Here is a 25,054-nt window from a genome sequence, read left to right on the forward strand (position 1 = left end):
GGGGCGTAGGGGCTGTTCTCCAATACAATAAGTGAAATCCCTTCCCAATAACAGGTTACGCTTTACATGATACGACATCTCTCACAATAACAAGTCACGCGATGTGTAGCTGTGTAAGAGAGACCATATAGTATCATGTTCAATTTTTTTTTTTAGGAATCTAAGCATTTGACCAATGGAAGCAATAAAATTGCAAGAAACAATAAGCTGTCAATGGATTTCAATTACATTAACTGATCACATGGTGGGAGGTGGAGATGGGGATAATACAATTAGCATATTTATTTGAATTTAGAAACAGAGGGCTTACAAGCATCTCCTTAACTCATTTAAGCACCAACGTCACCAAGTGACATAACACAACGGTAATAAAAACATACTGCATCTTCAGAAAACACCCATTTAAAAAGAAGTTTGATTTTAAACTTCTAAAATGTGGAGCAACACACTGTTCAACGGTAGTTTCGATACACAGGGCTGTACATGCAACTCTCAGCATACTTCACAAGATTCTCAGGACGAGGGAGACGTGTAGCCAGGCCTACAAAGCATACGATGAAAACAAATTACAAATGGATGGAAGAAGTGACATTGTTTTTGGGTCAGAACTCAGAATATACCAAAGAAAAGAAATATATAAAAAAGGCTCACCAAGTTCATATGCCTTAGCAGCTACGTTAGCAGCTATATGGGCAGAAATCTTTCTGATGTTGGAAAATGGTGGATAAATCAGCCCTTTCTCAAAATACTCCTCTGTAACTTCCCCCGCCAACGATTCCGCTGTTTTTAGGAGATGAACCAAAAAGTTGAAGAAAGAGTAAATGTAAAAGTCAATGTCTTGCCAACTAAACCTCCAATATTACAGTTGATTACAAGATTTGTGTTTGGCCTGTTTTGACAACATAATGCCATTCAAGTTCTAAATTCTATGCTTTTTCAAAATCAAATCATTCTGAATGTGCAGTCTACTTACAGGCTGCCAGAAGCATATCATCGTGCACACGGATTGCTCCAGAGATAACCAAACCGAGACCAAATCCAGGGAAAATGTAAGCATTGTTGGACTGCATTGGAAAGGAAAGCAAAAAATCTCAGTCATTGATACTAAACTCATGGTTTCAAACTTGGTCTTAATACTGTGAAATTATATTTGTATAACCTGGCCAGGAACATAAACTTTGCCATTGTATTCAACAGGATCAAATGGACTTCCGCTGGCAAAAATTGCGCGTCCCTAGCGATGAAAGCAGGACAAGAAACATGGAAGAAAAGTTAGCTTCACTTGCATAAATGGAGTACTCAAACATTCTATTAATTGTATCACTTTGTGCTATAAATCCCCAACCAAGTAATGACAGATCAGACTAAAAAATAAATGTTATACCTTACTCCAAGTATAAGCTTCTTCAGCAGTACATTCAGACTGGGACGTCGGGTTGGAAAGAGCCAAAATGAGAGGTTTCTGCATCATTCATTTCTCAATGTCAATAAAACAGATGCTCAAAAAGTTATCTAACATGAACAAGAAGATAGGCAGGGGATGGATGTAAGAGAAAGGTGAGGAGTACCTCATTGAAGGAGGATACTGCCTCAATCACTTCCTTTGTGAACGTTCTTCCAACACCGGATGATCCAATAAGAACTGTTGGTTTAATTGCCTGATCAAGTACGAAGGGAGAATAAAAAAACAAGTATAATCAAATAATTATGCATCAAAACTCAAAAAATAAACTTGAATCGTTTGGTTCATACCTTGACAGCATCAAGGAGATTATCAATGGGTTCATGTTCGTGAGCCCAAGGCTTCTTAAACTGTTGAAGAGAATCTTTGCGAGAGCTAACAATTAATCCCTGCAAAAATAATTCATGTGCTTAATGAAGTTTGAGAGAAAGTAAGAAAACTTAAAAGTGAAAGTCAGAATCTTTATCGAGCATGCTACCCCCACCTTTGAATCAACAAGCCAGATCTTCTTACGGGTCTCTTCCACAGGAGTTTTTGTCTACAAGAGACAAAAATAAAACAAAAAACTAAATAAATGAAGGAAGATCATTGATAAATCAAGACCAGAAGTCCTTTTCATCTCAGTTTGACAATTACATTAACCAGAGATAGCATGCATCTGATTGTAAAAAGTTAATACCTTTTTTGAGATCTCAAGAGCTATTAGCTCTGCAATACCCGTCCCAGCCTACAATCATGAGCAACAGCATGATGAGAATTATATATTAGAGTTAGATTATTCTTAGTTCTCCTTAGTTAATGACATGATAAGCCAGCAATATGACGTAGTGAAGACAGAAATCCATGAAAAAATTCTTACTTCCCCGGCACCAAGGAACAAAAACTTGTGCTCGGACAGGCTACCACCAACCAACCTCAGTGCTGCCACAACTCCTGCAAGAACTACAGCAGCTGTTCCCTGAAACAAGGAAACAAAAGGTCAGGGGGAAACTAAACAAAGTGTACAAGCCGTAAAGGCTAAAGGGCAAGCTCAAAAGTGACCTACTGTGTACCTGTATGTCATCATTGAAGACAAGATGAGTCCTCCTATATTTTTCAAGCAGCTGGAAAGCATTGTGGTTTGCAAAATCTTCAAACTGCACATTTCAATTCAAAGGGACTAGACAATCTCAGAACTACATGAAAATTTTATACTCTGGAAATCCTACGAATATATAGGATTTTATTTAAGAAGCAACCTGTATGAGAACTTTTTCCCCATAATTCTGCTTGACAGCACTCATGAACTCATCTAAAAGATCAGCATACTCCTGCAGGTAGTGTCAACAATCTCTCATCATTAAGTTAAAATTTATAGTTCTTAATTACATAACTAAACTAAACTAGAGACAAACTAGGGTACAGTAGAAGCTACAAACCTTCCCAGTTGTCCTCTTTTGTCGAAGTCCAATGTAGAACTCATCCTCCAGCAGCTGCTTATTATTTGTCCCAACATCAATGGTTATAGGCAAACACTGCAGAAGAAAGTCAAAAGAATTCTTAATTAAATGAAATTTACATGCTGTGATATCAAACAAGAATTTAAATTTCAACCCTTCCTTAATTTCCAATGCAACACCTTGATATTAAAATTTACAAATAAAGGTAAACCTCATGGTTTTGAAGAAAGTTAACAATGATTAGTAACAAGTAAATAGGAAAATCCTTACCGCTGAGGGACGAACTCCTCCAAGCGCCGTGTACAGAGCCAACTTCCCTACTGGAATTCCCATCCCCTGAAACATGTCCAACAATGCCATGTGAGGGCAAGTTACTTAACCACTTGAGGGTTATTTTACTTTTGCCAAAAGATATTCATAATTTAAAGAAAGTGATTCAAACTTGTTACCTGACAGCCTAGGTCGCCAAGTCCCAAAATACGCTCACCATCAGTCACAACAATAACTTGAACAGTCCTTTCAGGCCAGTTCTTCAATACCTCAAGAACTTTGCCCCTATAAAAGTTGAAGGATTTGTCATGTCATCAGAACTTTATGTTGAGAAAACCGAAAAATCACGGTGTAAAGAAATAGTCATACTTCTCTTTCAGGCTTATGTAAAGACCCTGAGGGCGCCTGAAGATGCTTCCGAATTTCTGGCAAGCCTCACCAACAGTTGGAGTATAGACAATTGGGAGCAATTCCTCCACATTATCAATGAGAAGTTTGTAGAACAGCCTCTCATTCCTCTCCTGTTAACCAAAGGAAACTGAATGATTCTCTCTACATCCTTGTTCTAAAGACAAGCAACTCCGCAAAATAGTAAGACAAGTCCCCAGGTCATTTAACACATTGCAGGGATAAATAACACACTTGAAATAGTGTCCACGAATCTTAAGCTAAACCGATACTGGTAAACAGAAAAAACTACCTGGAGCTCTGTCAGAGCCATATATTTCTGCAGTGGGACTTGATATTGTCGAATAGTGTTCATCAACTTCTTCTCCTGGTTAACAAATTTTGCGAGAAAAACATAAAAAATAAACAAGAAGTCAACATTTATCCCAACAAAGTCAACGACTGATGTTCTTGATGAATGAAACAACTGAGCTATGCCATTTTAGACTATCACCGCAACACCCTAAAAGCTTAAATTAACCATGCCATGAACACTAAGCAAAGCAGAAGGACTAAATTAAATTAATGGAAACCTGAAGTTGTTGAGAGCAAGTTGCTGGAGGCAGAAGGCCGCGCAAGTAATGGGTGTCCCTCTCTTTCTCCGTAAATGCAAGCCCCTTATTGTACTGGGGATCTCTCAGCAAAGAATATCCACTGCATCAAGAGATTCAAATTCCACCAAATTTTTTTGTAATTTTACTTTAAAAAAATTAGAAGTATCAAAGTTTTTACAGGTTTAAATAAATCATCCAAAAAGTAGAACACAGAGAAAAAAACAGAGATTTTCTTTTGGTGAAAAAAGAGAAAAAATACAACTTGGGTGGCAAGCAAGAATTATAAAACAATCAGGTGAAAAGTAGTGACCTGGCGACGGAAAAAGTCCAAGGGGTGACAAGCTGGTCCTCCGTGGCAGTGTCCTCACCGTAGATGTCCTCAACGCCGCCACCAACATCGGCAGATTTGGGGTCAAAGTCGAGCACAGAAGCCTTATCCCCGAACTCATTGAAGGTGCTCTCCATTCTTCTAAGTGACCCAATTAACAGCTGAGGATCAGCAACACTCTTTCTCTTACAATTACAACACAGAAAACAGAGTGATCGCTGGAGATCAAAGCCAGTAGTGAGAGAAGAAGCAGAAGATGCAGTGATCTGTTTTTGTGCTGCAACTCTGTTTTAATAACAAAGCAAACAAACAAGAACCCATGTTACATGTTACACCAAAGGCAAGACAAGACTTATGGGTTTTTTTACATTAAAAAGTCTAATAAGAAATGGAAATTAAAGGTAGGGTCATTTTCAATTTAACTAATCATCTTTTTCTCTTTGTTGAATTATTTAGAGAGAGAAAGAGAGAGAAGAAAAAAGTATAGACGCAGGAGAAGTGTGAAACTTTCTTGTTTAATATGCATGTGGAGGTGGTGGAGATGAATGATATGATTGATTTGGGTGAGTGGGTTCTTTTGAAGGAGATCATTACGCAAAATATCGAGATTAGTGGTTGGTAGGGAAATGAATAGGAATTGGATGGAGGAGAGAGATAGAGACATGGTTTTTTGTCTATGTCCGGCGGTAGAGTTGGTGGAAGAGAGGAGATAGAAGGAGACAATAGTTGCAGACAGTGATTTGGATAATGAAGATCATTGAACTGACGTGTCCAATGGTGGGGCCCTCACATCCACAGCTGCCTCTCAATGCCCGTGCTGTCTGTCAATCATGCAAGTATATGCCTTGATTCTAAAATAAATATTTGTAACGGACAAAGTTTTGTTTATATTTCGATTTGGCATGTTATGCCAATACTTCTCTCTTTTTTAATACGAGTGATGATTTAAATTATAAATTAAGGGAGTTTTTCTCATACGCTACACTATTAGAGTGCTACAAATGATAATGTATAAAGATTGAAACTTGACGTCACTAATACGTAAATCCAAAGACTTCATAATTCTTCTACCCTTGTGAGCGTTTGACCAGTTTTTTCCTGGTGCTCACTGAAATCAGATGAGGCTGAGGTTTGTGCAGGTTAAGACACGTATGGATTGAAGCATTGACATGTGGTGAATGGTCGTGATTGTTGTGCCTACAAGTCCTGTGAACAAACACATCCCAATTTCGTCCAAATAAAAAAAAAAACACATCCCAAGGTCCCTATCAAACGTTAACCTCCAAGTAATGTGAACAAGTGTTAGCTAGTATGCTACTACATACACGTGAAGATTGAGAGCTCAGACAGCTCTGTGTCTAGTATTTATTTAGTATTTGGATTTTTATTAATAATATGATTTATTTGCTCCGTTTAGAGCACGGCAAGGTCTGCTGTCTTATTAATATTATTCCAAGGTATTGAAAAATTACCAATTGGTCCTTTTACAGAGTAATGCAATTAAAAATGTGACACTTATGCATATTTCTCATAAGCGGAGAGTCATTATTACCGTGTGAATGTCATTATTTTTTTACAATCCACCCATACTTTCTTCTCCGTTTATAATGACACGTGTGGATATCCGAATGGGAAAACAACTATATATATATTTTATATATATGCATACACACGTTAATGTTACAATATAATACATACAACATTTCTTGACTAATTACGGATATTATGGTACACCTAAAATTTAATTTACACTAAGTCCTTCAAAACAGAGAATGAGACTTCAATAGTTCGGGCCCCTTGTTTATTCATGTAATACTTGCAGAGGGCTGAACCTGCAACTTTCCATGCAAAGCAGCATTTACCAACAGCTCCTTGACTTATAGCATGGTCATAAGTCACCCGATATATTGCGAGCGCCTCGTCGAATATTTCATGCAACGGCCTTGTACTATTCTCAAGGTCCTCAGCACCACCATACAGAATCTACAATTGGGGAAAAGCAGTGAGCAGAACAGGCTCTGGCAAAATGTTTTTGTTCATAATCCGGACACTTAAGTCTGAAGTCTCACCTCTTTATACTTTCTCAAGACCTTATCGGCAGCATTATTCTTGCCGTCTCGATCATCGTCCTGCATGGCCGACCTCATTTCACTCCTGTAATGCTGGTGGTGTTCCCTCCATTTCTTCAAGCACTCCTCAGGGACTTCGACATCGAACATAGGAAGTTTCTTGACTTCTGAAGAGAGGTTCAGAGGAAAAATAGCAAGTCAAAAACTCTTGTTTTTACGGACAGGAGCTTTAATAACCAGCTAATATTAAAAATACTTTTATCACACCTTTGATAGAAGCATCTTCTGCTTGATAGGCGTTCACTGTGTCATAAATTAATCCCAAAATGGACGTTGATTTGTATGAGTTTACCCTTTCCATGTAATGAGGGAACAGATTCGACTTCAATTCTCCAGGAATTACCACCTGTTACTCAGAAGTTAAATCGAAGTTTCAAGGCACAGCCAAATCACTTGAAAGGAAGATGTACGTCGAAGATTAAGGATCATGCAAACTGTAAATAACTAGCTACTGATTTCCTATATCGTAAAACAGCAGGAGGATGTGAATGTTCTTCACTCCATGGAAACTAAACAAAGGGTGAACTGAAGACAGACAACGAGTTCCAAACAAATGTAGCAGAACAAATCAAAAGAAACGAAGAGTATCCTTTTCCTAAACCAAACACCATATGTTTAATTGCATACAATAGGCACGCCCACTTATAATAACAACATACCGGAAGAAAGTAAAAAGTAACACCAAATCCCTATTGATACATCCAATTACATAGCTGAAGCAACAAAAAACAGAACTAACCTTTCCACCTTTTTTTGGTGCATCTAGAGCTTCGTAGTATAAATCAACCAATCGCAGCATGTTTGCCTTCACATGGGTTTTCTCGCTATTACTACTGTCTCCTAGAATTAACAACCGATCCATCATAGCCAGCCAGCTATCAGATGCCTCACTCATTGCAAAACTGTAACAGATGAAATTGTTTGTGCCCCAGAAACATAAGATTCATACATTGGATGAAGTGCTAAATCTGTAGAACAAATGTAATACAAGTAATAACACAAGAATAAACAGTACTGTTAAGTGTGAATCATAGCCAGAGAATGCTGTCTCAGTTTCAACAACAAAGAGAGATATCCATCATCCAATACCATATCAAGAAGAATGGAACATTCAACTTGATTTATAAAAGTTGGAGGTTAATGTTTTAATTTTGGCCCGATAAATAAGCATAGCAATAATTACTTACACCAGAAAACAAATTACATTAAGGTTCAATGTAACAGTCAACAACTTACTAAATTTTAAAAAGAAAAATTCTAATTTTAAGTTCAATTTTGCCAATATACTTAATGAACTATGCTTTCGTTACATGCATTTTAGACAATATCAAAGAGTACTACTTAGGCTAAAAGCATTACAAGATTGAGCAAATAGTAACTACAACGCATCAGGAACCTAACTAAAGCCAGAATTTGAATGTAATACAACGCAAATGATTATAAATAGAGTCAACTGCATACCTGGGTTCAAACCTAGTTTTCAAGAATTGTTTAATAAGCGCATCCTCTATATGATTAGGCAAAAGGTCACTGGGTCTAGTACTCGCAACTTTTGGAGTTGATGATGAAGCTTCGATCCAAGGTTCACTCGGTTTAAAACATTCCAAAAGCTGAAGTAATTCCAATAATAAGTGCTAAATACAAAAAGAAAACTAGATAACACCAATTAATTATGAAATACAATCACATAAGAACTTTGGCAATAGATAACAAAACAGGAACTCACCTTTCGGAAAGACCTAAGTGACAAATTATGTCATTGACATCTTTCCAACATGATCTCACATCAGTATGGAAACAATTTAAGTGCAATCAAGCCACTTCAATCAATGTCATGCCCGAAATTTTTCAAATCCCTTTTTTTTTAATCATGAAAAGGTATAATAAACCTTAATATAATGGATATCTATTAAGGACAAAATAGAAAAACTGATAGTTAAGAGGTGTGATAAACAAAAAAATTTCCAATTCCATGCATAAATTGGTTAAGTATTTCTAGAGGGGATGTGCATGTCAAAATTTCAAAATAATGATAGAGTAACCACGATTAAGGTAAATGCCAACCTGAGGGTTTCTTGAGACCCAATAGAGATCACCGTCAAAATCTCCACCACCCATTTCATCAGCTACAGAACGTGGACCTTTGCAAGAGAAGAATATAGCATATTTGGCATTGCCGACAACATATTCTAACTCCTTCACGTATCTGGCCTTTAAAACGTGAATATCACCAAAGTGCAAACCTGGATGCCGGTACACTAGTACCTCTCCCGACATTTGTCCGCTGTCACTGCACACATCATTGGGCCGAAAAGAGGCCTCAAGCTATAAGTAAATTATATTTATTGACACTAAACTACACATGGATGAAGAACTAACATAGGATAATAAAGAAAGAAAAGATGTATAGTAACACCTTTAGCAAAGAGATACAATTAAGCAAATACAAATCATACAAATCATACAATGCCATATTATACCATATACTAGAAACAGTTCTACATGGAACTATTAGTTCATATATAAATTTTTTTTTTTTTTTTTTGGGTAAATAGTTCATAATTCATTAGAACATAATATACATTAGTACCACTATAATTTTCAAAGCAAGAAAATAACAAACTTTGTACAGCATAACCATATAATACAATCTTATGGTTATGGCATAGATCAAAGAATTTGTGTGTTAGTTGTAGGTTGGATAAATTTTTTAACCAAACTACAAATATTGCGATTACAGATTGCTTCCAATACAAGTTAAAACTTTACACCTTTAATCTAAGTACCATGTCTCACATAGAGATAACCACACAAATGCATTCCTTCTATTACACAAGTTGTAATTCAAGCAACTGTATTTAATAGCTAATGAGGCATGGACCAGAGAAATGAGGAAATTATTGTGCTATGCAATAAAAAGACATATAATTAATCTAGCTACAGGATAACAGATAGTAAACATATCATCAAATTCTTGAATGGATTTTTAACACGAGAGAAAAAAAGGCCAGAAATCATACATACAGGATAACGCAAACTTCATCTCTTTCCAGAATCCCTGTTGGATCAGCTGTCCCCATCAACATATAACTCTGAGGACTACAAATTTTGCCTTTTCTAAGACTCTTATTTTCCTCTTTCTTTAGAATTGATAGACGATATTGCAAATATGATTCTTCAAGAGGAATATCAGAAAGAATCATTTTTACCGAATTGTAATCATCATCGATCTCACCGTGGTTATAGGCAACTGAAAATACAGAAAATGATGGAAGGAAACCCATCAATAAATTCGAAATAGTGAAAGAGAAATAAGTGGAACATAAATGAAATAGGAAATGACTAGAATGTTATTTAACCCATGGACAGAAACCAAAGCAAGAAATTGGCTGCCAATTTGACCCCAAATGATTCAAAAGGAAAGAAAAAGTTGCGATGAGTTCTAAGCACTATCAGCTTCACACCTTTGAATGCTGCACGCCTACTGCAGAAAACACCACGAGTATCTTCCAGATCTTTCATAAGTAACTCCCTGAAGTACTCTTTCGGCACCCCTCCATGACATAGAAGTGCAATTAAATGCCTCGAAAAAAATGTATTCCTATGTGATTTGCTGGAAGATGAAAACTTTAAGTTAAAAATTACACCTTCAACAGTAAAATAATATAAACAGCCCAGCACCCGGCATTGGCCCTGTACTTGAAATTCTCAATTAAGTTATGCTAAAATGTAATATCGTGTCCTTTTCTTTTATCATTTTTTCAATGTTAACCTAGAGAAAAGGTATATAGTGATATGCTAATAAATGCAAATAAGTAATAACCAAGTTGACGCAGGACAACTGATTCTGACTCAACTGCAGGGGGTAAAAGCAATACAAACTAAGCAAAGATAAGTTCTAAATAATGGATATACCTTACTGTCACTATCTCCAACGAATTCACTGTTTGATCATCTGAAATCATTGGATCTGTCTCAACTTTAACCATTGATGGTCGAATCTGGATTGTTTTTGGTGGCAGCTACAATGTTTGACACTTACAATATTAGAAAATAAGAAAATGAAGAAAATACTATTAGTCAGAACTATTTCTTAAGTTTTTCATTTCTATCAAGCATGAACCTGTTATTAGGGTTGTATTGTCTCAGTTCCATTCAGTAATGATGAGGGCATTGTACAAGAGAATGACAGAAACCATACCGTTTTATTGATCAGAAAGGTTCCCTTCACAGCACGGCCTTTGTAAAAAAGTCGGAACTGCAAGAGCAAAGGCTACAGGAGAGGAAACAGAAGGAAAACAAAAGCAAAGGGAAATCAGTTGCAAGCAAGATAAGCCATGCACAGAGAAGAGTAGAAGACATTAGCATTTTCGATTAGGAAATGCAGAAACTAAGAAAACATGGAGTTGTGAGCCAAAAATTCAGAGAGACTCGACCCCTGAGACAGAGGGAAGGAGAAAGAAAATACAGTCAGTTCCTAGGAAAAAACAGAGAGAAATTACAATTGCAGAACGCAAAGAGTCATACAGGCAGAGCAAGACTCTTGCACATAATACATGCCAAGTTTTTGGCTGCATAACAGACTAACTTATACAAGCTGTTATAAATATGTAAGTTTTAGCTGCATTTTGCTAGATTACTATTCATATCCAGTAACTTGATACTATATTTTTATGCAAACATGTATTTCAAAATCTCAATCGTCAAATGCCAATGATGTTGAGGATAAATCAACTATGAGGTTAGTTAATATTTATTATTGCTATGCTTGAACCTTAATTTTAAATTACCTAAAACATAAAATCACAAACCTCAATGTATTCCTTACTGATATAGTCTCCTTTGAGTAAATCCTTCGGACAGAGTAAAGCCAAATCCTCAGATATGAATCCAGTTCCATCTGTATGTATAAGAGGCTTTCCATCTCTATAGATACGATTACCAGATTCATCCTGTAGTTTACAAAAAACAAAAAAAGAATAGACTGCATTTTTAAACGGAAAAAATGAAACAAAGTAAAGGACATATAAGTACAGATAGGAAATGCAACATCCATTAAAAAGATTGAGGATCATACTAGACAATACTCATCATCGATGTCCTCAACCTTTACAAGTGACCAATCTACTACTAAGCTCTCTGTCTTTGACAAAATGAGTGAAAACCTGAATTCCCGAGAAAGATGGTACTTCAGAATCTTTATGGAAAATTACTTCTATACAGCATTAGAAAAGAAATTTTTGAGTAAAAAAGAATTACATACCTAGCCATGTAGTTTGACACACTAGACACAGTATGTGCATGCATAAAAATGCATCTTGTTTCGTGAATTTTTCTGTTAGAGAACTTATAATCTTCACTCCTGTCAATCGCGGCATTAGAGCCCACACAAATAAAGTAACACTTCACAGGTGATGAAGTTGGGTTTTTCTTCTTTTCTTTATTGCCACCATCTTTGAACACTGATTCAAAACCATGTTAATGATCAATTCAGCTAGAGTTCTCAACAACTCAATAAAAAGAACACAACATGTTCATGTATCCAAATACCAGGGTTAAAACTTCACCTGGGAGAACGGTTTAAATAACATAAAATCAGTTTCTGAATATCGAATCCCAAGTCTAAACCATGTGGTAATTCTAAATCCTATTTCTAGCATGTGAAGCTGACAAAACAAATCATATTAACTATCCAGCTTTAAGAATGCCAGAGCATTTAAGAGCAAGTGAGCCTCAGAAGACATATTTTTCTAATATCATCAGTGACGGAGTATAAAGAAATGTATCTACATATGTGTTGATGCACAGAAGAAAAAATGAAGTGAAAAAGACCCTCAAACACCTTAGCCTTGTTCCGGTTGTTTGGATGGTTTTGAAACCGTACATATATGCATGCATGTGTCTCTGTGTGACCATTGTAACACGGAAAAGATAACCTATAAGCATTGTATGAATATTCTATTTTCATAGGAGGTAATTATACTTATGGGCCAATCAATACAGGTAGAAGAGAGAAACAAGGCCAAAAGTGGTTAGTGAAGTAAAACAGTTTAAAATTGGACATTCAAAATTCACCATATTAAGGCATGAAAGGCATACCAAAGAACTGATATCGACGCAAACCCACAAGAATCCCTTCTCTCGCGACCTTGCTATAATTGGCATAATTATTATCTTTAATGGCAGTTGGAACTTTCTCAGTCACCACATCGGAAAATTTCACCATTAAAACATTGTCATCTCCCAAAACTTTCTGCAGGAGAGTTCTTTTTGTGTTGTTTAGACAGGGTCCCTGAAGGAAATAACAATTTATCACTTACACAACGTCTGCAAAATGACCGGTCAACATTGGCAACAGAAACATTATGATATTACCAAAAACCAGTGGAAATTGCTTATATTGATAGTATACATATTAGGTTCCGCAAGTTGCTGAGCTGTAAAATTCAAACAAGCAATAAAAGAAAAAATCCATTTTCCAGAAAGGAACTGCAGACAGCTGATTACAATTTGCCAGTGAGGGTTTACCACTACACACATGTTTTGCACAAATGAATTGCTATCAAATGGCACTCATGAAATCAAATCTAAAAGGTACAAAGTTTCTAAATACTTTTCAATGGGGTAAGATTCAAACGTGAAACCTCCCACAAGACCTAATCAGAAGACCTGATTCCTTCCATGGACCCATAGGTATGACTGATAAGGCGATATCAGGTTTTACTGATACAGTGATACCTAATTTCATGATTGCATGTTAAACTCTGATTACCTACACTACAGATTCTGTCAGTAAATTAACTATTTCTCCTTGTGAGCAGGCAATTATGCATAGGCTCGCACATGATTGTGTGTGATTACACGTATACTGGGGGGTAGATGTACAAACCTTGAATTTGTAGCTCCCATCCACAGAGACTTCACAATGATAGACGTATGTTTTTCCAGAATCCCAATCAAAAGTCTGCAGCACATCGCCAACATGAAAGGGTCATTGAGCATATGTAGTAATGGATACAAGGTTGGATAATGCCAGTAATAAAGACACCATCAATGAGTTATTTTTTTTTTTTTTTTTTTTAAAGGTAAGCTATCAGTGTTGGGGTAGATTTACCCTTCCTTGAAATCTCAAGACCTTCCAAACTGTGTAACAAGTTAATAATTAATTTTGGAACCTTTAAGTTAACTACGTGAAGTCTAGTACTACTTAACAAAACTTAAAAATAAAAATAAAAACGAGCAAAATGGTTTTTAACAGAATAGTTGGAAAATTATTAAATTTCTTCTCAGTAAGAATGGAATTTTAGATGAAGATAACTGGCTATGCAAACTCATTCCTACTCTCTAATCTGACAGGAAATGGCATCATTACTAGATACTAATTTACTTATTCATCCATTTATGTGTACTTGAAGGGGATTACCATGATTCATTCATGCAGGGTTGCTAAGCTCAAATGATCAGAGTGTAAGGATATTCTGTAGCAAACTACCCAAATATTTTGAAATTCTTGAATTGTTAGTGTTAGCGAACATGGATACAATTCCAATTTTCTTTCCAGGAACTTAAAAACAAGTAGAGCAGGACAAGAGTCAAAACCAATTAACAAAGATTATGGTAAACCACTATAAAACAAGAATTGAGAATGATCATCACCGGGTGTCGCGTGCCGATATAGTTCCGACCCAAAGCTTCCCAAACTGTCGTCTCAAACAGTTGCATCGGCAAATCTTTCCAACTCCTAATAGTCTCGGGCTCTAGAACTTTTTCTAACTTATTTCTGAAATAAATAAATAGACATCCAAAAGCAGGTAAACAAACAAGGTAATCTAAGAGGAACTGCAGAAGTAGAACCAAATAAGCCACAGAAGGAGAGAGGAAAGCAAAAAAGGAACAAACTTTCTCATACCCTCCAGCGTAATTCAATATTAGGAATTGTCTCCTGAACTCAAGTTCGCCCAGAGCTTCTAATTGTGCCTGCCCATTGTCTCCAGGTTGGTCTACTGAGGAATAAGTGGAAGTCTCACCTGTACCAACACACACTAGATGGTTAATCACAACGAATGAAAAGCATTTCATTGAGAAAGTGGGAAAAAAAAAAAAAAAAAAAACCTTGAGGAAAAGGTTGAGGTAGAGGCAGAGGGTCCTTAAAAAGTCGAACAGGAGTAATAGTTGAAGGAGGAGCAGATGATTGGCCTTGATACGGATAAACACGGAGAACTTTTGAAGGTGAGGCAGAGGAATAGGAATAAGGTGGCCTCAACCCTCCATGGTCTCCAGGTTGCTCTGTAACTTCCATTCTTACTGAGAATAAATTTAATAATTTGACCATGAAAATGAAAACAGGAGGCGTAATGGGAGAATCAGATTTTCTTACTGAGATGAATCAAAGTGAAAACAGAAGGGCCCATGAAAATGAAATAAAGTGAAGTAAAAAAATCTGACCTTTATGAACAGGAGGCGTAATGGGAGAAGCAGACAATTGGGTTTGTAGAAGAGAAGCAGGGGCGGACTTTGAAGGAGAGGGAGAAGGAGAGGCACATTGATATTGTGGTTTATTACGGATCATCCACTTGATGAAGCCACTGAGGGTTTTGATTACTTTTGCCTCGTCGATTTCATGGAGGAGTTGGAGGGCCTTCTCCTCGCCCAGCAAACCCAGCCTCCGCCTGACGTCGTAGTCTGGCTGGGGTTGCTTTCTGTCGTTACAAATTTGGTTCAGCAAATCCTCCACCAACGGAGGCAGAGCAATGTGCGGTTGCTGTTGTGGTTGTGGCTGTAGACTAACGTCGGGCATGGCCGTCTGGGACTCGATCATGCTGCTGTGAAAGTGGTTGATAGATGAAGATAAATGATTGGCGGCATCCTCCATCTGTGGGTGACTGCGTTTCACGTTCAAATTCCCGTGATGATGCATTTTTTTACACTACCATGAGCCAGCCCACAATCATATACTTTGACTAAAATGTTTATTTTTATTTTTATTTTGTCCGAAAACTTTCTACTAAATGGTAAGTCTCAAGTTTCAAGCTTCTATAAACCAAATACCAAAAAGTTTCAAGCTTTAATGGGGATGCGAGATTTTCCCTGACAGAAGGTTCCTACTTCGGACCAGATTTTTGATGGAGCTACTTACACTATTTCCTGTGCTTGGATTGATATGTCACTCAACTCTAGTTACTCTCTCTCACTCGAGGTTCCTCTACCTTTTTATAATCAAGGATCACCGACTATGACTCACAGTCACAGCGGACTTCACACGGTCTCTTGTTTTTCCTTACAATTTTGGCAAAGTTGTCTGTTTTTGCTATAAAAGAATTTTGGTTTGTGCATGTTAGACGAAGCTCCATTTTTGGACTTTGTTATTTCAATTATTTGTCGCAATTCACGAACAGTTTTTCAATTATTTGAAGACAAATGGAACTTTTTAGAAGCGTAAAACACCTAATTCATGTAACTTTTGTGCTAATTCTTTTAAAATAATATGACGAAAAATTAAGTTATCATCTTTAAATTACAACAATTCATAACTTATTAGGATCAAACAGTGACAATTAAAGCTGTAGTAGAGAATAAGGCGGAACTTTGGCCAAACTATAGAAACCAAAATCAAAATTTGGCGCCTTTTTTTATTTGGCATCACCAAGGCAAAGTTGCTGTTCAGTTGTGCGAAGCAAGCCATTCCTCCTGACTTCGTTGAGAAGTTTGCAAACACTTCGTCACCCACCATCACCAAGTCTATGTCCATCTTCCGTTCAACTTTTTCTTTCCTATTAGCTTTTAGCGTTAACTTTTGTGTCCACTAATCCATTGATTGTTGAGAAATATACTAACTTTTGTGTCCACTAATCCACAAGCTTTTAGCGTGATTATTGAGTCACGAACCAAAAGTTACATCATATCATATGCACAGCTCAAGATTCTCCTATCCTCTGTTATTTTCACTTGAGAAAGATTCTCTCACTTTAAAGAGGGGGTCGAATCAAATGGAGTCATGGCTTTTCTGACTGGGCAAGATTCACAATTACAAAATAGTGAAAAAAACTTATGGGGATAGAGTAATTTTAGAAAGGTACCCTTATCTTTACCGCATTGTTTCTTATTCACCGCATGTCTTACTTCCCCCAAGGTCCAAGTGATGATCTTGGTAAAAAAAAATAAAAATAAAAAATTGTCACATGTGTTTACTATTGGGAATTGAGAGAACATATTTTGGTAGATAGATACAAATTACAATCGATCTCTGCTTTTGAACCTCTGATAATATAAAAATGATGAATATACACATTCACAAGTCACCAAGTAATTCCTGAACAAATACAAACTGAGAATATAATGAAAGAATCAGCAGTTGCTCTTCCTTTTTATAATGGGGGAAATGCCTCTTATGACTCTGACTCACAGTGGACTTCACTCTAGTTTTTCCTTATAATTTTGGCAAAAATTTCTTTTTCTTTCTGTACTAGATTAAATTTGGTTTTTGTATGTTAGAAGAAGCTCCATTTTTTGTCTTTGTAATTTCTTCAATTATTTGAACTTTTTAGAGGCGTAAAACACATAATACTTGCCACTCGCATGTTAATTTTATTAAAACAATAACAAAAATTAGTTTTTTTTTTTTATACAGAAAAAAAAATTAGGTTATTATCTTTAGATTACAACAATTTATAAATTATTGGGTTCAAATAGTCTATAGCCACCAAAATCAAAATTTGGTACCTTTTTTTTTTCTTTTTCTTTTTTTGGTACCAATCTTAGTACCGTTCATGACTCGAGAAGTTTGCAAATACTTCATCAACAAGTAAGTATATCTTCCTTTCAACTTCTACTTTCCTATGAGCTTTTAGCTTTAGCTTTTATACTAATCCATTGATTGTTTCAGACCAAAAGTTACATCATATGTACAGGAAAGAAAGAAACTCGCCATCCAGAACCAAAAACAAAAGAAAAGAAACCCGCCACTTCCATGTAGCTGTGCAGCTCAAGATTCTCCTGTGTTATCTCTCTTTAAAGAAGGCAGGTCGATCAAATGGAATCATGGCTTTTCTGACTAGAAAAGTGTAAAAAAAATTTGGTGTATGCTGCAGCTTTTCAAAATGTGGGATCTGCTTGGGCTCTAGGGGCTCTATCAGAGTCCATAGATTTAGAGACAGTTCCGGTGAGGCTTAATGATATAGGGTCCCAAATCTCTTTGATTGGGGATACCTTTTTGCATATAGGCTCTATATTAAAGAGCCCCAAGGAGGTTGAGTCCCATTTAAAAGTACCTCCACCCCAAAAGGTAAGGGTAGACACTATTCACATGAATAGTGTCATCCTTACCTTTTTTGGTTCTACCCCAGAAGGCAAGGGCAAGTTTAAATACTATTCATCTTACTTTATTTTTTATTATACTTAAACCATTAATTTTGATAAGCTTTTTAGATAATATTTTCGGTTGTCACATGTCACTATTTATTATAAAATTCTCACTTAAAATTTCAGATAACATTTTTTGGATAAAATTTTCAAATTAAATTTTCAGATAAAATTTTTGTTTGCCACGTATCCATATTTATTATAAAATTCACATCTCACTCATCATGCAATTGAAATACCTACTCACTCATCATACAATTAAAATACTCTCGGTCATCATAGTCCGACACAATGGAGTACAAGAACAACTCAATTATTGGCGGAGGCGGTTCAACCGGATCACGACGGAGGGGAGTATTTTCCTTCGGAGGACGTAACAGTGCCATTATTTTAGACACGGAATGCACCACTTGAATCGACTACGGGCATTGTTCACTTGAGGAGCCATGTGTAATGGTTTTCCTCTTTTTTGTTTTGCTTTGACTAATCTATTAAAAACATGAAATTGGTAATGCAAGAAATATATATATATATATATATAAAGACATTAAATTGAATAAAACAGAAATTATTTTTTTTTACCTCGTTGCCAAGATTTTGACCTCTTCGAACATTTGTCCACGACCCTCCAACTTCGATGGAAGAGACCATTTGTATTTTTGCACAAATGAAATTTTGTAGTAGAAAATTTGGTGTGGAAAGTGAAAAATATTGGAAGGAGATGAGTTTGTATGAAGATTTGGTGTGGAAAGTGAATAAAATTGTTTGGTATTTATAGGGAAAATATCCAGAATTTTTTGGTTTTTTTTAAGCCAAAAAAATCAAGGCCGTCGGATTTTTGGACAAAATTGCATCGGAGCGTCAGGAAGCGCAACGTGGCATATTCCTGTTGGGGCCTGTCAGTGGTGACGTCATGCTGATGTCAGCGAGCGAAAATCAAATTTTTTTTTTTTATTGTTGTTGCGTGAAATTCACTCGCCAATGGTAAAAAAAATTTGATTTCTGTTCGCTGATGTCAACGTCCTCGGGCTGAAGTCCAGACAAGATCTGCCCTTGGACTTGCCCGGACTGGTAGGACTCAAGGCTTGCCCGGGCTCATTTTCCTGCGCTAAAGTTGCTTTGGGCTGGCAGGGGGCCTTTTGCCCGGGCCAAACCGATGCGTTGCACATGCTCTATGGCCTCCATTGAGGATGGCCTAATGTATATATTTGTAAGAAAATTTCACATCCGCAAGGCAGAAAGCAAGTTTGGTTTGGATGTATAAAGCAAGCAGTGCCTCACAAACATTATTAGGATATCAACATTTTGCATGAGCATCCTTGACAAAGAATGGAGACAAAACCAAACTATACATCTTCACCCGACAATCAAGCTTCACTTACTTCCGTTTACTTCTTATATTTAGATATTCCACTAACACATGCCCTCAACTCCTTCATCACATTAATTTCAATTTCAGGGGTCTCTCATCCTTGTCATTTGATTTCGATAACATAGAAAGCACTAAAATTATCGTCACAAGCAAGCAGCTGCCCAACAAAAACCTAATCTTTTTTATTTTAGCTCCCTGCAATCGTAGTTCCTCCTCCATGGTTCTGATATGCCGTAATAGTATAGGAATGATCTGCTTGGAACGATCACACATCTCTGGGTCTGCCCACTCTCACAAATCACACCGACGACTTCTTTGCATCATTGATGAATTCGGAAAAAAGAAAAACTACAAATAACAAAAATAAAACCCATCAAATTAGCATCATAAAACTCACCCCTTGTGTGCCACAAACATAGAACCACCTTCCAGGATTGAAATCTGTCCAAGACGTCCTTAAGATCTCCTGTTTTCCACATTTACAGTATTTCCCCAACACAGCCTCGCGCCACATCTCAGCACCACCATCTGGGTTACCAAATTTTAATTTAATAAATTAGGTCAAATCAGGAGGGAATATAAGGAGGGAAGGGAGAAGTGGTGATTTTGCCCTTCAAAGAGGGCTCACATGTGCATCATGTGGGAAAACTGAAGTCGAAATAGATGAAGTCATTCAAAACTTGACGTCATGCCCCAAATTGGCCATTTAAAACAAATTTGTATCCTTAATTTGTCCGGGGAAAAAAAAATCAAATAAGTAAATTGACAATTATGATTAAGTTGAAGGGCCAAAACAGCAGTTTTGGCTTACAAATATTATATGCAGTTGGTATCATGAAATTGTGTGCTTGTGCCTGCATATGAAGTTGTTTAGAGCTCTAGCGGCATGACATAGCCTCGGGTTTAGGGTTTAGGGTTGAATTAATTTCTTTGGCAGACCAATTCTAGAGCTTCAGGAATTTAAAGATCATGAAGGGCACCCTCATGTCATGTTAAGAGATCAAAAGTCTTAGCCCAAGACACCGATTCGAGCCCAGATTTTTGGAGGATTATATGCACATGACGGAGGCCTTACAAGGAAAACAATCAAGTGATTTTTTTTTTATAGTAACTCCGAGTGTTCCAAAGCAAGAAAGAATCAAGCATGTCAGAATATCTCAATGCATTCCTACGGATTTAAGGGGACCTTGGAAGGAAAGAAGTTTTAAAAGAGTTGACCTTTGGCCATTGAATGGCCAGCCCATGGGCTGACGAGTGCCCTATATAAACCTTGCTCGACGAAGACATCAGACAAACAAACTTATCTTTCGTCTCGCACTTTTCTTTTCCTAGACTTAGGATTTTATTTTTCAAGCACCTAGTGTAGTGAGTTCTTCCTTTTTCTAGTGTAAGTTTATATTTTTCTTGTCATTTAAATTCTTGTTCGATTTATATTTCTTGTCATTTAAATTCAAGTTTATTTCGATTCCTTTACATTTCATTGTTATCGCACTTCAATTAAGTTTAATTTCAAGTTTGTTTATTTTATCGTTCCTATCGTTCTTATCGTTTTTATTTCGTTCTTGCTTTATTTATCGCTTTGATTTATTTTATCGCACTTCAATTCTTGTCTTTACATTTATATGCATATTTATTTTAATTGCATTATTTTTACATAAAACCCTAAAAATCACATAAACATCCGTACGAAACCTAACCATCCTCGAGCCTGAGGAAGTGAATGAATTTAGGCCAAGAGGAGGTTCCTTGCTTGGCCGATCAATCGTTTGGTCAGAAGTTAGAAGCGCAATACATCCATCTATTCACATTCCATTCAAGCCCAAATTCGGGGCTTGGTGGTGGCACGCCCCGTACTTAAGAGAAGAAGCACCAAAAGTTCCTTCCTTCGGCCGCCTCGGCCGATAAGAGGGAAAAATAATTTGGCACGCTTCATGGGACCACTAGGTTTTGTATGGTCGTAAACACTAGGAGAAATCCTAGAAGAGATCAAGAATTTGAAGAATCTAGACTTCGGACGGAATCAAAGACAAGCATGGCTGGTTCACACCCTATGAATACTCAGCCACAAAATGTTCCGACCGCTCAACAAGAGCGAAATGGCCCCGGCTGAGCCACGACCAAGTGTTAGTCGAAGATGTTACTGAAGTTACTGGGGGACCAGCTGAATCCGGCCACTTCATTGGAACTCCAACAACTCATGCATGTCATGGAGACAATGGCATAGACGATGGCCACTCAAAATGCTCAAATCAATGAGAGGTTTGATCGATGGCTAGGCCAAAAAAAGGGCAAAAATGGGAACCAAGGAGCGCCTAATGGAGTACCAGCAGCCGGGCCTCAAGTGGATGCCCAACCAAATGTCTTTGGAGTGAATCTGCCTCAACCTAATCCACCAGCTAGGGGTAACCCAGCCCTAGTTGTTAATGTTCCGCCGAAGGGTAACAATCCATATGCGGCGGTCAACCAATTCCAAGTGTTCCCGCCATATAATCAATTCTGCCCACGAGCTCACCAAAGGGCCGGAGCCAATTTTGCTAGGCCTCATATCAACCAATTTGCAGGAGTCAGTGGTTGGAATAATCCCAGCGAAAATGCTAACAACCCGTTGCTAGGAAATCAAGCAATCAACCGAGGTGCGGTTGAACAAATGATTCAAGATATGTTGCCCCATGCTAGGAGGATTGGTAGGCCAGTTTACCGGAGGCCATATATCAAGAGGAATTTCTGAGGGGTTTCAAGGTTCTGGATTTTGCACTATTTTCGGGAGATGGACTCCAATCGACAGTTGAACACATTGGCCGATTCAGGGCCCAATGTGCGGAGATTGGGCACCGCGAGGCCTTGAAACTAAGGCTATTTTCGAGTAACCTTGCGGGGGCAGCTTTCTCATGGTTTGTTAAGCTTCCGCAGAACTCCGTCCTTAATTGGCAAGTTATGGAGCAAGTCTTCCATGAGCAATTTTATCGACCAGAGCCGGAAGTCTCTATGGCCGACTTGGCAAAGATAAGCTAGAAGCCAAGTGAGTCGGTCCAAGAATACTTGGGGCGATTTAGAAAAGCAAGGGCTAGGTGCACGGTCAATATGTCGGAGCACGAGTTCGCAAAATTGGCTCAAGGAGGATTGTTGCTTGACCTTCGAAAGAAATTTGAAGGAATTGAGTTCCGTGACATTTACGATCTCTTACTTCGAGTGGACCGATATGAAGCTCTTCTAAATAAGGAGCAACAAAAAGGGCGGCCGACACCTCAGCCGACATTTTATAGGGATTCAACCAAACCTTCCAGGTCTAGGACTATGGCGGTTCACGCGGTAGACATTGAAGATAGAGACTCAGAAGAAAGATGTGATGAAGTTTACTTTGAGAAGGAAGAAGAGTCGGCGGGGGTAAACTTGCCGAGATTGTGGCCAAAGGGCCATGTGTGTGCAAGGCTTTGTTAAAGCCTCCAAGGATCAAAGGCCGATCACGGCCCAAATGTCCAAGTTTAGTGGAAACTCTCAAAAGGCGGTCGTGACAAAGTCCTACACGTTTGATATTCCTAAAGCCGAACAAATTTTCGACCAACTTTTGAAAGAAAATATCATAAAATTGTCTAATGATCATGATATTCCATCGGCTAATGAACTTAAAAATAAAACTTATTGCAAGTTTCACAATGTGTGGTCTTATACGACTAACAATTGTTTGGTTTTTTGGAATGCTGTACAGGATCTCATCTATTAAAAGATTTTGAAATTTATGGAGAAAGCTACAATGGGCGTCAACCATAATCCTTTCCCAAATTCTCAAGTCACAATGGTGAACGCTAACTTCCCAAGGCTAGACCAACCTAGGCCAAGGTTGGACTTGGGTGGCTCGGCAAAGGCTGCGGTCGAAAAAAGGGCAAGGGAGATTCTGGCGAACCCTAAGGCAATGAGCAAGGCCAAAATGTATCCTGAGGTGGCCAAGGTTCTCAAGACAAAAGTTTCGACCAAGGAAGAACCTCTAAAGGTCGTTGTGCTATGCAGTCAATGCCAATGCGAGATGATTCTCGAAGTGGTTCTGCCAAAGCCTAAGGAGCCAACCAAGGAACCCACCAAGAGGCTGATTAAGGAGCAAACCAAGGATCAAGTTTAAGTGGGCAAATCTAGGAGTTTTGAAAGGAATATGATAACAAGTCCGGTAGAGAATTAAGGCCCATATAGCCCAAAGGACGGAATGGAAGTGAGGCCGAACAAACGGCCACTGCGTGAGTACCAAGATAGGTACGAGAGGCCGAGATATCAGCCGAAAAGGATAAATCAACATCCTCCTTTAAGGTATGAAGACATTGATTTGCCAGACTCAAGCCAAAATCGAAGCATGTGGATTTCGGTGGGAGAAGGCAAAAGCCGAGATGTGGCCTACGTGTCAAGACCCCGGCCCACAGACTGTAGTGGTGTCCCAACTTTCAAGGTGCTGAACATAAAGGCGGGCCAATTGTATAGAAACAAAGGCCCAAAACTCCTACCGATACCCTTGAGCAAGACTCAAACGAGAAGGGCTCAAAGGCAATATGCCACTACTTGCAAGGCGGAGTTAGAATGTGCGGACAAAAGGTAAGCTCAACTTGACCGGTTGGTCAAGCTTCAAGAGAAGCTTCGATTGGAGGAGTTAAAGTTGGCTAAGGCCGATGTCGTTGCTTCCTTGGAGGCAGCTGCTGCCAAAGAGATGAAAATACATTGAGATCGAGAATAGGTGAATGGCCGAGTCGTGGTAATGGCCCTGGAAGAGCCAATCTCGAAGTTGGGCCCATTTGATTGGGGCTTTTGAGGCAAATAACTCCAAAGTTGAAGTTAGTGAGCCGACCAAGAAGAAATGAGATAAACCTCTTAAGGTTGAAAAGGCAAGGGCGGCTCCACCGAAAGTCATGCCTCTGGTCACTAAGGCCCCGGTCTTGACCAAAGTGGCTTAGCTCACCAAGGTTGAGAATAAAAAAGAAAATGACCAAAACAAGGTCCAAAAAGCTAGGGATGAGCCCAATAAGATATTAAGTGAGCCTAGGGTGGGAGAATACCAAGTTATGGTCGACGCCAAAGCCAATGTGGTTGAAAAAGAGGCCGAGCACACGGCCGAGGAAGAAACTAAAGAGTCATTGGAAAATCTCGAAGCTTCGGCAGCCAAAGACGAAGAGCTCTATGGGGATGATGACGAGTATGTTGATGACGAGTACTTAGAGGATCTGACGGAGAAGGCTATGAAACACTTAGAGAAATAATGCAATGAAGAGATGGCCAAGTTTGAGAATGAACTAAAAGTGGGCAGGTCAAAGTAAAGTTTGGAGACTTTGACGAGGTAAATGCCATGGTTGTTACACTCTCGCTATTTTTCAAAGCTTGGCCGAATCAACCTAATTTTATGGACGAAGATGTGTTCAATGAGGTTGAGTCCATGGTCCAAATGGAAGGGGCCAAAGAAATTGAGGTGGCCCAAGAAATTCCAAAGGAAGGGAATGCCCAACATTGCATCATGGTGCCCAAAATGGAGGAAAAAATTGCCCGAAAAGGTGTGTTATGAGATGCCCACCAAGAAAATGTCCTCCCACCTTAAGCCCTTATATGTGGGAGCTCATTTCGATAGAGTTCCGGTGAGCAAAGTCCTTATGGATACGGGGGCTACAGTCAACATCCTACCAGCCTCAATCATGAAGAAATTAAAGAAAGGCTCAGATGAATTAAT

The 25,054-nt window shown here is 38.1% G+C and overlaps 2 protein-coding genes across 4 annotated transcripts; both read right to left on the minus strand.

The window, feature by feature from the left end:
• Positions 1-190: 190 nt before the first annotated feature.
• On the minus strand, positions 191-5,190 carry LOC117634928 (NADP-dependent malic enzyme). 2 transcript variants are annotated; one of them, XM_034369210.1, is made up of 20 exons: positions 5,012-5,190; positions 4,483-4,785; positions 4,152-4,272; positions 3,872-3,946; positions 3,541-3,692; positions 3,351-3,456; positions 3,172-3,237; positions 2,881-2,976; positions 2,701-2,772; positions 2,515-2,598; positions 2,322-2,420; positions 2,142-2,189; positions 1,947-2,000; positions 1,753-1,851; positions 1,569-1,658; positions 1,385-1,462; positions 1,160-1,234; positions 974-1,064; positions 652-780; positions 191-541 (listed from the first exon to the last, which is right to left on the minus strand). In XM_034369210.1, exons 1-20 carry the CDS (start codon positions 5,089-5,091, stop codon positions 453-455), a joined length of 2,007 nt encoding a protein of 668 aa, XP_034225101.1. In that variant the 5' UTR covers positions 5,092-5,190; the 3' UTR covers positions 191-452. The 2 variants fall into 2 exon arrangements, with proteins under 2 accessions (XP_034225101.1, XP_034225102.1); XM_034369211.1 differs by lacking the exon at positions 191-541 and having other exon boundaries at positions 669-777.
• A 941-nt stretch (positions 5,191-6,131) lies between these two features.
• On the minus strand, positions 6,132-15,783 carry LOC117635135 (probable RNA-dependent RNA polymerase 5). Of its 2 annotated transcripts, XM_034369476.1 has the most exons (19): positions 15,075-15,783; positions 14,742-14,933; positions 14,539-14,656; positions 14,286-14,409; positions 13,519-13,593; positions 12,729-12,921; positions 11,893-12,091; positions 11,707-11,794; positions 11,441-11,581; positions 10,831-10,902; positions 10,545-10,651; positions 10,094-10,242; positions 9,654-9,879; positions 8,694-8,919; positions 8,091-8,239; positions 7,369-7,531; positions 6,837-6,975; positions 6,570-6,736; positions 6,132-6,483 (listed from the first exon to the last, which is right to left on the minus strand). In XM_034369476.1, the coding sequence occupies exons 1-19, from the start codon at positions 15,544-15,546 to the stop codon at positions 6,247-6,249; spliced, it is 3,237 nt and encodes a 1,078-aa protein (XP_034225367.1). In that variant the 5' UTR covers positions 15,547-15,783; the 3' UTR covers positions 6,132-6,246. The 2 variants fall into 2 exon arrangements, with proteins under 2 accessions (XP_034225367.1, XP_034225368.1); XM_034369477.1 differs by lacking the exon at positions 10,831-10,902.
• Positions 15,784-25,054: the final 9,271 nt, after the last annotated feature.

Source organism: Prunus dulcis, chromosome 7 (assembly GCF_902201215.1).
Source record: "Prunus dulcis chromosome 7, ALMONDv2, whole genome shotgun sequence".
Lineage (NCBI taxonomy): Eukaryota > Viridiplantae > Streptophyta > Magnoliopsida > Rosales > Rosaceae > Prunus > Prunus dulcis.